The following is a 13,309-nucleotide window of genomic DNA, read 5'->3' on the forward strand; positions in this document are numbered from 1 at the left end:
TTAATTGCGTATTGGGGAAATTTCTTGGTTCCAGTAGCAAGACAGACAAAAGACACACGACATTGTAGACCTAGTTAAAAAACTGGAGCCACACACAGAAAGTCTATAAGGTGGGGACCTTCTACATATAGATATATAGACTACATAAGACTATGGATAGATATAGATAATACAGACTATATACGACTGTTTGCGATTAAAAGGCTAAAAAGAGTATTTGGTCGAATCTTAATCTCTATTAATGATCTATCAACTATCAGAAAAGCTGTCAATTTAACTATGAATTGGACTTTGACACTCTTGGCACATAGACAGATGAAACAGCAATCGAATTCATGTGGGAAGTTACTAGCAATGTGTACATGCCCCATTTGAATTACCCCCAAGATGAAAACTATTAGCATGTACATATTTAGTTTTCCTGCTAAGGGTGAAACTTTGCAGGAGTCCCTCAGATGAGGTTGGGGAGGGAGCATGGAGCAAAATGCAGAGGTGAAAGGAAGTCTTTCAACCTGACACATTTCGTGGATGTTTGGGGAAGTTGGGAACAGGGGAGGTCGCTCAGCCTGGCCGTTCCTCCCTCTGGAGGTCTTTGCGGTTTTACAGTAAAGCAAGAACATGAAGGAGATTTTCTTTTTTAAATCAGCGCTTTCCCAGCAAGTGGATTTGATCCTAAGTAAAAGTATGATGAGGACGACAAGCCACTCTTGAACTAATATTGATCTACCATAAAAAAAATCAACCAATATGAGGTTTTCAGGAGTGATTATTAGTTGTTACAGGACGCTGATAACCAATATTTGGTGCCTATATACATTTGCAGTAAAGGTATAAATATTGGGATAGTAAAACTGCAAAAAGAAAATCTGACTTTTTCCCCATTGTGGCATAATTGTCCCACAAAATGATGAAAAAAAGAAAAAACAGTAACTCTAACACTGCACTCTTCCACAAATATTTCCAAAACAAATTGCAATTTGCATTTTGGCTATGGTTATAATAGTATTCCATTGTTTTTGTGTGATGTTCCGTGGGTTACGTTCCCCCAAAACATTTCCTCCGTTTCCCTTTGTGGGGATTATGTCATAGACATAAACATCGAGGAAAAAAAGCTTTTATATTGTTCCAGTTGACATCATGATGACTTTTCACCACCAATGTCTGCTTTAATCCTTAATCTGGTATCGGTCAACTGATCAAGAAGCCCTCAAAATTTTCCCAGAAAAGTATACTGACGTCGTGAACCCATTTTTTGAGGGTACCCGAGAACCTTTTCTTAAGAAAATCAAGCATTATTATGTGGTTCCGTCTGTCATAGTTCTTTCCAAACTATTATTTTCTCAATAGGCGTGGAAGAAAGTAGACCATGTTGGTCAGTGTGGCCTAATGCTAACATGCAGTTTGTCAATGTTTAATTCCTGTTACTTTTGCTTTGCATGGAAACATAGCAACAATGTGGATTTTCATGGGCAGGATAAAGTAGTGTGACGCTGCAGTTTTTAGAGATGAGATGTCTTTCACAAAGGTTGACAAAGGTGAGGTGCATGAAACTAAATAGCTCTATAAACACTTTGTTTATACTTGATTTTTTTAATTGAAAATGGCCTACACAAGAACCTAAAATTCAGACTTCATTTACCCACAGATTTAACTGAAGGGAGCTGGTGACAACAAATGTACAAAACTGTAAATAAAAGTATATATTGAAAACATACCTTTGGATGATTTTGTTGCTTGTAGACCTTTAGTCATTCACTTCCATTGACATCAAATCCATTTCAAATGTTATAGCTGATCATATTTCTCTGCCATTGATGGTGATAGACGTTCATCCCTGTCAATTGCAGCCAATGGGTTAATACTTCATTTTTCTAAAATTATAATAATGCTTAAGAATAAATACATACATAAATACAACATGCTTATGTATACATATATACATTTAGTATTTGTTTTTGATTTATATATTTATTTATATTGATACTTATACACATATATACATATTTTTATTAACTTATTACCTATTTATTTATGTCTAAAGTGTCTTTTCCAGTGTCTGTATTCTCATCCACTCTGATCCTCAATTTATGATCACTTGATCGGATCTGGGACATGTCTACCGCATATATTCAATAAGTTCACCATAATTCATCGGCATTTCTACCGTCTATCACTTTCACGCTAGTCGGCTCCAAGTTTTCTCGGCAAAACTTTGAGCCAGACCAAAACAATTTAGCAATAAGCTATTTGCGTCTGTGCGGTTTAATTTTCAGTTGTTTTTGCATTTTCTTTTTGTAGTGGTCTCGGACTGACTGACAGAATTCCAGCCACTCGTTGCAAGAGAACAACGGCTGACCACTCGTCTGAAAATATGTCCCCCTGTTATTGTTGACAGTGTGAGCGGTTTTATTTCGACAATTTTGCCCGAAAACCTTGTCCATGATCAAAGTAAACTAGCCATACAAATCTACACAACAGAATTGGGCATTGTGTATTATTTCCACACATCATCTGGCAATGCCCACAGTAGCGTTTCCTGTTTAGGATTATGCCCCAAAAAGCTTTGGGTTAGAGAAGTATTATGGCTTGGTTGTCTTGGTTGCAGTAAAAACAAGAAATACAAACAAACAGCTCCTCTTGCATTACCAGCCTGGCATTCTGTCAGAAGTGCACGTTATTCTTCGGCAGACGACGTAGCCTATTGTGTTGGGGCCCCGGCTCACGTGAGATCGACATTTTTTTTTTTCTCCTTTAAAGATGCACGTAGAGATCCAAGATATATTAACCAGACACCCTCATAATCCAATCAGAGCCAGATTAAGCGCTGGAATATGCAGTTCAACGTCAACAAAGCATACCTGTCAACTAGTATGGTACTATCACGGTCAACAGTTTTTAATTGTTAGGGAGTATAGTAAAATATACAAGAAAAAATATTTGTCGGTATATACATACCAAAAAAAAGCTAACTATGGACTTCTGGTGTGAATATGCATTCAGACTAATGTAAGAATTGTGATTTTGATCTCACAATTCCAAGAATGAAGTCAGAATTCTGACATTAAAAATTAGAATCTTGGCTACTTTCTGCCTGAATCCATTTCTATTTATTAGTGGCATTATGTAACATAGCTGGGGTCTGTGCCAGATCAGTAAAAAAATGCAAAAACATTGATCACTGCAACAACGGCACATGAAGCCGAGCTAGTAAATTTACATTGAAAGCTCTCTTAGTAATGAAGCAAAGTTATTTTATAGTGCTTGACTTAATGGCCACATGAGGATGGAAATGTTTTGAGCATGTATCCACACTGGAAGACTTTCTCAAAACATTTCAGTAATAGATGAGCAAATGTTATTTCTAGGACTTCTTTCCAGAAAGTGGTACAGTTCTTCCAGTTTCATTGGCCTTGCATAGCGCCATTCCACCTTCACAGCCCTCAAAGTACTTTGACAGCATATCATCATTCATTCTGATGAAACACCATCAGGAGCAATGTAGGGTTCAGCATCATTCTCAAGGACACTACGACCTGGCTTCCCATTTTTTTCCAAACAAGAGCATGTGATGAACGAGAAAGAAGTGCAAACTGTTCCCCTCAGTCCACAAAATAAAGCATCAAAGCAAATCTTATTGACAGGAGTCAGAGTGTCTGCTCCATTTCTCCAAAATAGCATCGCTAGGCAGAGAAGAACCCATTAGGCCATCGCTGGACTTTGGCTGACTCTCCAATCGCACCGGCGTGGCGGCATACCAGCACAAAAAAACCTCCCTCCTCTTTCCCCACTCTCCTCTTCTGCTCCCACCACCCCCCGTGGTCTTTTCTGCCTGGAACGGAGACGTACAAGTCTCTGCTGAGAACTGCTTCCAAAGAAGCCATCCACTCCTTAGCCAACAAAAAAATAAGACATTCTGCACTTTCTTGCACTTCTTTCTAACCCATCTTTCAGTCAAAAAGCTGCCAATAGACCAATCCACTTTGGCCCCAATCCCCCCTTTTTGGTATTTGGACCAGGCCCAAGAAAATTTCTATAGAAACGAGACCACAAGTAGTCATGTTCGCAGAAAAATGTGAGAATGCAAAAAAGCGAAACAAATGTGAACAAGGCCTGGTTAGCCTATGGAGGGGGTGCATATGAGTGGTCAGTGGTCAGAAACAGTTCTTAACACTGAAATACCAGCGGAACACCTACTACCAATTGCCCTCTATTGATTAGCCTGGAGAAAATGAAAATATAATTAAATATGGTCCACAGAAGAAGCTTAAATTCAGTATACATTGTATTTTTCAGCTAAAACTGGATGGAGCTAGTCACTTAAATTCACTAAAGCTATTGTTTCTGCACTGAAAACAGTCGGACGCACCCCCCTAGGTTCCGCCCCTGTTGGTTTGTAACCGCTCTATAACTTGTTGCCTGTAATGTCATTAGTTCAACATAATGAATCCAAGACAAGACTTTATAAATGAGACTAAGCCAAGTCACACATGTGCGATAAGATTACACAAATATCACTACGAAAAAACAAGTCAGACACGTACGCACACTAAATTACATCTAATTGACCCATTTAGGCCTGCGGCTCTAATGGTAACCGCAACAACGACATGCCTCAAAGTAATTGTTTATTCTAACAATAACCTGAATCCAAACTCGACTCTTCCAAAAACTCTTCATGCCCAGGCAGGCATTTCTCAAAAATAGAGTTTCTAAATTTGAAGGTAATTGTTTTTCCTGAGACATTTCATCATTCCAATGATTGGCGAGGAAAAGGGAAACTGCAAAGAAATGTGTTTTATGGCTCTATTGGGGAAAGGAAAACGCAATGTTCTGCAAATTCGGGACATCCATCATTTTATTTTTTTCAGCACTTGTCCTTATCAGGGTTGCGGGGTGATGGAGCCTGTGTAACTAATTTTGGGTCTCAGTCTTGACATGACTAAACTGCTTGCAAAGAAATCCAAATTCTTGGTATCAGTGTATTGATAAAAGGAATTATCGCAATACTGAACCCCTGCTGAATGGACGACCATTGCGCCAGTGTCGCTGTGGACAACTAAACATTTATGAGCTTGTGATTGTCCTCCAGATGAGAGCAGCTGAGAAAACACACATTTCTACGAAACATGCATGGAGGGGAGTTTGGAAACAATGAAATTCTGGCGTGGACATCCCATAGCACTTATTTGGTTGCGCCAATGTGGCTATTACAGATTCTCCAAAAGTCATAAAGCACCATTGATTTATGAGTAATTACACAAAGTAATCATGGATTTTTAAATTATTCTATCATCTATTTGCTAGAAAAAATAACTTCCCAAAAAGTAATAGCTGAACTCTAAAATGTTACTCCATGTAACTTTTGATTGATTAATATTTGTGTTTTAAATTAAAAGAATAATTAAATACTATAATATCCTAAAACATTTGCTGCCATTAAACATTCTAGACATCAAATTAATTTCAACTAGAAAAGCTGGCATTGAATAATCATGTTTCACTGCCTTTAAATGGCCAAAGACATCCAATCCAATTTGATGGAAGCTGGCAGTGATCCAACCATCACCGCCATCCCTCCCAGTACAAGGAGGGGGTAAATAGAAGAGTTAAACACGAAGGCAGCGCATGGCTGAAAGAAAAATAATCCTCCCAAATGACCGTAACTGGGGGCGAAATGTGTGCTAACCCGGGCGAGCGGCCAAGTCAAACAACCAAAGGGGGGCAAAGTCAGAGTTCAAATATACTCAATGGCCAGGAGAGTGAGCTCATTTGCATATGGATATACACCAGAGGTTTCCAATCATTTTTTTCTCCGAGAACTGCATTCAGAAAGATAAAAAAATTCTAGGATTGCTTCTATTTGTTAAAAAAAGATGGGGTGGAGTCAGGTTTTAAAATGTATTTTAAATCATTGGCTGTCATTGACAGCAATAGATAAACGATAGCTGCCAACCCGCCTGTTAAACTAGATTGGACGCCGTCAATGGCAGTTTGACATGTTGACTTAATATCAGGTATACTTATTTTTACATTACTGAAAAAAAAATCTAGTTTTTGACTTTTATTTATACAATAAAAAGGGGATTTTAAGTGTTAAAACTGATAACCTGCATGATAGGGTGTATTTAATCTTCTTGTGCAGGCCATTTAAATGATATAATCATCATTAGTTGCCAGCCAATAAAAAATAAAGCCAGGAATTGTTTCTATGTTTCTTTTTTGCAAAAAGCCACCTGTTAAATGGCATTGAAGACGAACACAAATACGCTAATAAGGTGCCGAATGCCTTCATTAACAAATGCAGTTTTTTTTGGTACTTTCCCCGCACACAACTTGTGCTGTTTTGAGTACAAAGCAAAGTACTGCCAAGTCACACAGCTTGAGCAGCAGGGAGGTCCGCAAAGCCAGAGGGATGCTACGTGACAGAGAGCAGGCCGAGCATGGATGTTTGTACGAGTCCGTTTGGTGGTTCAAACAGGGCCGCGTGACTGATTGCATAAATGTCCCGTATACGATAATGTGGGTGACATGCCGGGTGTCCAAAGCGGTCATCAAGGGCAATTTTCATTACGATGGGGGAAGAAGAGGACCCATTTTCACCAATTTCTTGTCTTAAAAGTGGAATTCAATGATTGCTCTAGCCCACCAAGCATGTTTTGGGGATGTGGAGTACCCAGAGAAAACCCATGCAGGGACCGGGAGAATATAGAATAGAACCCTACATTGTAAAACTGTGAGATGGCAAATATTTAGACATACGGGTGTGATAAAATGGCAGTTTGGCTGTTGGTATAATAACAAATAAATTGTAATACTTAACCTGGATAGCTTTGCAAAGGAAATGTGAATATTTCTCAGAAAATGCATCCTTCAATATCTTTTTGCTTCCTGATTTTGACTGTGTTATCTACAAATTCCCTTCAATGCCGTCTCTTAAAGTGTTTCGCCGCCGAGAGTGCTGACAAGAGATAAGGACAACCTGACTTATTACTATGATGAATGTGTATTATTTTTAACAAGAAGACTAAGATATCACTTTTCCACAGAGACTGCTGGGAAGATAGGGAGTAAGAAAGCAAAGCAACGATAAGAAACGGGTTCTGGATTTTCTATTACTCAAGCCCACCCTGTCTGTGAGCGTGATGGGAAAAAAATACAAACAAAATTGAAAAACATGTCCAAGATCATTAAATAACTGGAGCCGATAATGGTGTCTCTTAATTGCAGATAGATGGGAACCAGGCAAATGTACCACTACATTGTCAGTGACTAGTTCAATATTTATTTAATAGACTTGTGTGGCATTGTGGGTGTCCCTGTCTTCTTTGTGACCCTGTGTCTCATTGAGAGTCGGCAATAAAAGGCTGCAAATTATGAATTAATTACGTTTTTATAGAGGAATTGGTCTGGAAAAAGAGCAAGCACAGCAGATTTAAGAATGTGCCTCTGTTTTTTTCATCTTCATCAGACATTTTTTAAAAGAAAAGAGCATATTTGGAGGGGTTACAGTCACCCAAAAGACTAAAATGAGTAACCTATCATATAGTGTGTATGTATATATGTGTGTGTATATATATATATGGCAACACGTACTGGTGTCAAAGTGTTTCGTAATGATTGGACGTAGGAAAGCCCCCCTGCTATGCATTAGACAAAGTCAAGCTGTCCCTTCCTCGGGCCAAGCACTTTGTCAAGAGTTGTTTCTTTAAGAGTTGCTCTTAAAGTGAAGTTGTAGCAATACACTGAGCAGATTACGTCCTCCCCACTTGTTCATAAACAAAGAACACATGCTCTTGCATTATAATAAAATCATGACGACGACCGTGGGCCGAGTGGGAAATAGTGATGTGACTCGTTCTATATGCATTCAAACTGTCAATCCTTTTGGTCCAATTAGTCTCCTAGTTTGGACTTCCGCAATCATACACACTTACATACTACATAAATTAAACATTGAAGTAACTGCCATCAATCATGTATATGTGGAAAAGAGGACTTTGCAAGACTAAATGCAACTTTTTTTGTTAACACTAGTCTACAAAATTAAAAAAATAGATATACTTAAATTGTACTTAAAAGGTATTCAAAATGCTAAAAAAAACTACTACTCTAGTCTTATGTGTGCCCTACAACAGACTAGTGACCAGTCTAGGATATTATTATAAATATATTTAGCTTAAATAGCCTAAAGTACTCTGAGAACTTGATAAAGGTCATGCTGTGATAAAAAAAAGAATGAATTCAGTAAATCTAATGAACAACAAAACTCTAAAATAATTGTGCACTTGGTCTGTTCTGTTTGTGAGGTCTGAAATGGAGATTATAAGACAAGTATTGTTCCAATTTACTGACATCACTGCTTGTAATCACTTGGATAAAGCAACCCAGAACAAATGACTGGCACTAAAACACTGATATTATCCAGATAAATGTTTACCTGTTGACAGGGTTGTGCATATACAACAATCAAGAATTATGTTTTGTAATGAGCCCAACAGATAATGATGAAATTAAAAAATAGTCAGACAGAAAAACGAATGTCTGCTGGACAATATCATCAAATCGTAGACATTTTACATAAAAAAACGGGGTGTAATCTGTAAAACAATAAAGTGAAGGAGCTTAATGATCTATCGCCTTGCAATGGAACTCCTGAAAAACTTCTCGGGGAAAAACAATTCCAGCCTGAATAGAAATCACTCAAAAAGAAACAAATGGCCAGTCGTTATAGTGATTAATCACAATTAAGCACATGTAAACCTATACGGTACATAACCCTAACACCCAATCTATCAAAAGGTAGACTATTGCCTTACATCAGCCACAGTTTCAATTTGTCAACTGAATATCGTTATATCAGCCCAGTATACGCTTACGGTAAATCAAACTAAATGCACACAATTCTCTCCGTGGGATAACTGATGGCTTTAACAGGGTGGCTTTTTCACCCACTCATATTCAAGAGAATCTGTCTGCCACATTTATCACAAAAGGGGTTTTTTGATTTGTGTGCGTGAGTGCGTGACTGTTTGGCGCGGGACAAATTTGGCGTTTGTTTAGACTAAGAATGATTGCACTTACGAGAGGTTTCACGTGCCAAAGATGTCATGGTGGAAAAGGACTACTGTATAAATGTAAAAGTATTAAAGTAGGTAGAAGGTAAAGTGCACCAAGGACGGGGGGAATCGAATTTTGATGAACTTAACAAGCATGCTTTGGAATGTGGGAGGGAATTCAGAGTACCTGATGAAAACCTACTTAAGCTAGATAGAAAAACAAGTACGCTCAATTGTAAATGGACTACCATTTTGGACAATTATACTATGTAAAAAAAATACTAATTTGCGAGGAAACTGGGGTTAAATTTTAAAAATCCTTCGTTTAAACGTTCAAAATTTAACTAAAGATATTGTCGTCCATTACCAACTCCTAAATATTACATATATATATAGTATGTATATTATATACAGTAGGAAAGGAGAAAGTATAATGCTGTACTGTAATACTTTGGTTGAAAACATTTTTGTGAGCCAGTAGATGGCAATATTTTCAGCTAGTCTCAAGGAGCAACTGCGTAGGGCCTCGGAGGAAAAGAGCAGAAATATTGAAGACTGCTTTCTCGGGGGTTAAGACATTTTTGTGTCCAATACTCATATCTTAAATACCATAATTATAATGGTCAAATGACAGCAACAAAAATGCTGTTGTGACTTGAGTGTACAATTTTGATTTGTTCAAATATCTGAGTATTTACTATAGACCAGGGGTGTCCAAACTTATTACTCTGAGGGCCTAAATAATAGCTCAATTTATCACATTAGATTATTTATTATAATTCTACCGTTGCAAAGCACCATTTAAGTGAAGAACTCCTTTAAGTGTTAAATATGAGTCCTTGAACAGAATGCAGTCTGAATTAAGGATTCCTTTGAGAGCCATATTCAATGATATTGTCAATAAAAACGGTCTTGCGAGCTGTACTTTGAAATTTGAAATATGAAACAACACAAAATGACACATGCAAAACTGTTCTAATACAAAGACAAACAACACACTGACAATTTTATGTCCAGCATGTATTTTTTCTGAGCCTATTGCAATTATTGTAGATGTTATCAGGACCCTGCCTTGGTTGTTTCCCTGTACGCTTTAATTTCCGTCTGTCAGGACTGATAAAGCGCGATAAATCAAATTCATCCATCCTGAGAAGGATATTACATTCCCAGAATCAGAATGTAATCAAAAAACGGCTACAATGGTAAAAATGGATTAGACACCATCGGCCAATGGAAACTGCCAAGTTCAATACATTTTAAAAAGCTTTTTTCCATCTGATTTTTTAACAAATGATTTAAAGTGGGCCCTGGCATTGATTTTTCTGAAGTGGCCCTTGGAGGGTAAAAATCTGGACCCCCCCTGGTTAAGATGGTTTCAATCCCATGTGGCATTCTTGTTTAATGACGCGGATGGCAAGAGGGAGGCTACGATTGGTCGACGGCGGTGGGCGTTTCCGCATTCTGCAAATAGCTGTCAACAGAAGCGCCACTTGCAAGAGGGGGAAGAAAGTGTCGCGTCTGGGAAAGCTCCCCGGTGTTTGCTCGAGGGAATAAGGGTACCCAAGCCCAGCGGAGAAATGCCTTACATACTGATCAGCACGCAGATCAGACTGGTGCGTAAACAGTGAATGGCTGTCTTGTCTCGTGTTGTGCTTATTCAGTAAAGGGAGGAGCTGGAAGACAGCTTTTATTTGCCCTTTTCTTTTGGATACTATAAATGAATGGGAGAAGAAAAAGTGGGGCACATAGAACATTGTTTGTTCATGTATTCAAAAGATTCTTACATGCATATTGGAGAAAAATATATATATATATTGTTTATGTGATGACATTGGTAGTGATTTTATCAAGTCCTATATGATTGATTATTAGATGGGGATCTGTTAGGGTGCAGTAAAGTTCAATTTCTCGGACAAATGTAAAGAACTAGATTAAGAAGTTAACATTAACATTAACAAATGAGTATTTTTATAAGGTATTGGTGTACTGTTTTGCAAAGAATTATTTTTATAGCCCTTTTTGGGAACCTTTTATCGGTTAAGATGACAACCCTTGCCCATATTTATAAATACAGATGTAGTAATAATGTAGAAATAAAAAGCAAGTTTTTTTTCTGGTTCCAATATTAAAAGTACGGCAATAACGTAGGTTTGTCCTTGTTGCAAAAAAATGGATTATGAGGATTATTCACATGACAGAAGAGAAAAATACTACTATTGTTTCAACAGGACGTTGTGAGCTGCCGTTTCAGTAAATCTGTTTCGACATAGAATGTATACAGAATGTCTTTAACCGTGAAAATTAGCTTGTCAAATAATAACAGAGCCATTTGCCCAAGTTTATAATTTATGCCAGAGTGATTCCCTGTTTAAAAGTCATATTGGTAAAACACCAACTAAATATGGTGCATATTTCTTTTGTGGCTTGTACAACTCACGTGCATAATAAAGTTGCCTGATTGTGGGGATTAGATAATCTATTTATAGTTGGTTGATTTACTATGTATGGGGATTAGTATGCGCACCTGATACTGAACCATTCAAGGCTAGTTGAACAACTACCTGGCAGGGCAGCAAGCACGAATCACGTAATGGTATACTTCATTGATGTGTCTTTCAGGAAAGCGGCCCAACCAATGTGGGAGATGAGTATTCTGACCCAGCTGTCATGAATTACTTGGGAGCAAGAAAAACAACTGTGCTCGGAAATAATTTGTGAGTACAGAAATGAATGCTTTGCCATTTATTGCAGGTGGGCTTACATTAATATTAGTTGAATAACCTTGGATTGGTTTCCAGGCCAATTTGCATTGAAATTACACAAAATGGCATGTTCACGCTATTTTAGTTAATTAGTTTTAGGATCAAATTAAAATGAAGAGTATAGATATATATTAAATTTCCTGATTATCCCCCTTTTAAATCAATAATTGTATTTTTTAATCAATTTTTGATTGTTTTTAGTTCAAAAATCATTTTGTAATATCAAAAAATAGATTTTAAAAAAGCTCAAATAAACAATGCTTTAGATCTATAAAAAGCTGAATATTTAGGGCTTTTAATCCAGTTCTTTTAATCCATTTATAAAAAAAAATCTAAATATTATATCTAAAATGGTCTGGCCCAAATAAAATCAAGTTGCCGTTAAAGCAAACCAACCCGAGTCTGACACCCTTGGACTAAAGTCATTCTTCAATGGGAACAAACTTGGCAATTCCACTATTACGCACCCAAAAAAAAAAAGATTATTTCAATCAGAGGAGGGAAAACTACCACTAGAACATCATTCAGGTAATAGTAGGAAACTAAAGGAGGATAACTGACAAAACATCTGTTGTAAATATATCTTTGGAGATGCATCACGCAGCTTGGAGACAAAGTGCATTCATTTGGTTCCAACGCTGCCTGCAGGTGCTCTCTGCATTTAGCAAATTTCCATATGTACGAAATGGTGTTAACTTCAACGTGGCAATAAACATGTCTATGCTGTCATCAGAAAATAGTCACGTGGAAGTATCCGACCTCCTGTGCGGTAAGAAAAGAAAAGAGTGCTCCTTCGCACGTTTTGCAAAAAGGGCTGGTCAGTAAGATGGGAAACAGACTGAGGAGGTGTTGTCATTGGCAATAAGATCCAAACGCTGCTGGGAAATGGATGTGGAAGGTGTGGAGGGAAGTCAACAAACTGTGCAACAATTAACAAGATTTGACCCTGCAAACTCAAAGTTTAGGGAGAAGCCACATCTGTGAAGAGTGCGCCAAATTAACTGTGTTCGATCTTATTTAGTGCAGAGTATCGTGTGGAAGAACCGCCTCGCCTGGTGTTGGACAAGCTGGAGAAGATTGGCTACCGCCTGATGAGCATGACAGGGGTGGGACAGACACTTGTGTGGTGCCTTCATAAAGAGATTAAAGAAGTGGAGTGATGAGAAGATAGGTGGATGTGGGGAGCATATGAAGAGCTTGATTTTTTACTGTTGCTGTGTGAGAGAGATTCAATGTTGCCAAATGAGATTAGTATTGGTGGTAATTTACAGTGGTGCATTTTGGGAGTCAGGTGTTGAATTTTTGGGGGGGTCTTTGAGTATGAATTGGAGGAGTTTGAAGTGAGAGGAATGTTGTCTGTTTTTCCATGAGAAATGTTAAATGTGGTTGATTAAATATACTTAAATGTGTGTGTTGAGTGTGTATTTGTTGCTTTTATTTTTAATGTAATTTATTGTTTTTCCTTGAATAGAAAATGATTATAAAATAAGA

At 37.7% G+C, this 13,309-nt stretch overlaps 2 protein-coding genes across 2 annotated transcripts in view; one reads left to right on the forward strand and one right to left on the reverse strand.

The window, feature by feature from the left end:
- Nucleotides 1–13,309, reverse strand: part of bmf1 (BCL2 modifying factor 1) — a 56,829-nt gene that overhangs the window by 42,927 nt on the left and 593 nt on the right. The window contains exon 2 of the mRNA XM_077730913.1: nucleotides 1,716–1,834. The gene's annotated coding sequence lies outside the window, so the exon portion shown is untranslated. The remainder of the gene's footprint in view (nucleotides 1–1,715; nucleotides 1,835–13,309) is intronic.
- Nucleotides 10,528–13,227, forward strand: gchfr (GTP cyclohydrolase I feedback regulator). Its single transcript, XM_077730914.1, has 3 exons — nucleotides 10,528–10,669; nucleotides 11,676–11,770; nucleotides 12,840–13,227. Exons 1-3 carry the CDS (start codon nucleotides 10,634–10,636, stop codon nucleotides 12,976–12,978), a joined length of 270 nt encoding a protein of 89 aa, XP_077587040.1. The 5' UTR covers nucleotides 10,528–10,633; the 3' UTR covers nucleotides 12,979–13,227.

The sequence above is a fragment of the Stigmatopora nigra genome, chromosome 13, assembly GCF_051989575.1.
Source record: "Stigmatopora nigra isolate UIUO_SnigA chromosome 13, RoL_Snig_1.1, whole genome shotgun sequence".
Classification (NCBI taxonomy): Eukaryota; Metazoa; Chordata; class Actinopteri; order Syngnathiformes; family Syngnathidae; genus Stigmatopora; species Stigmatopora nigra.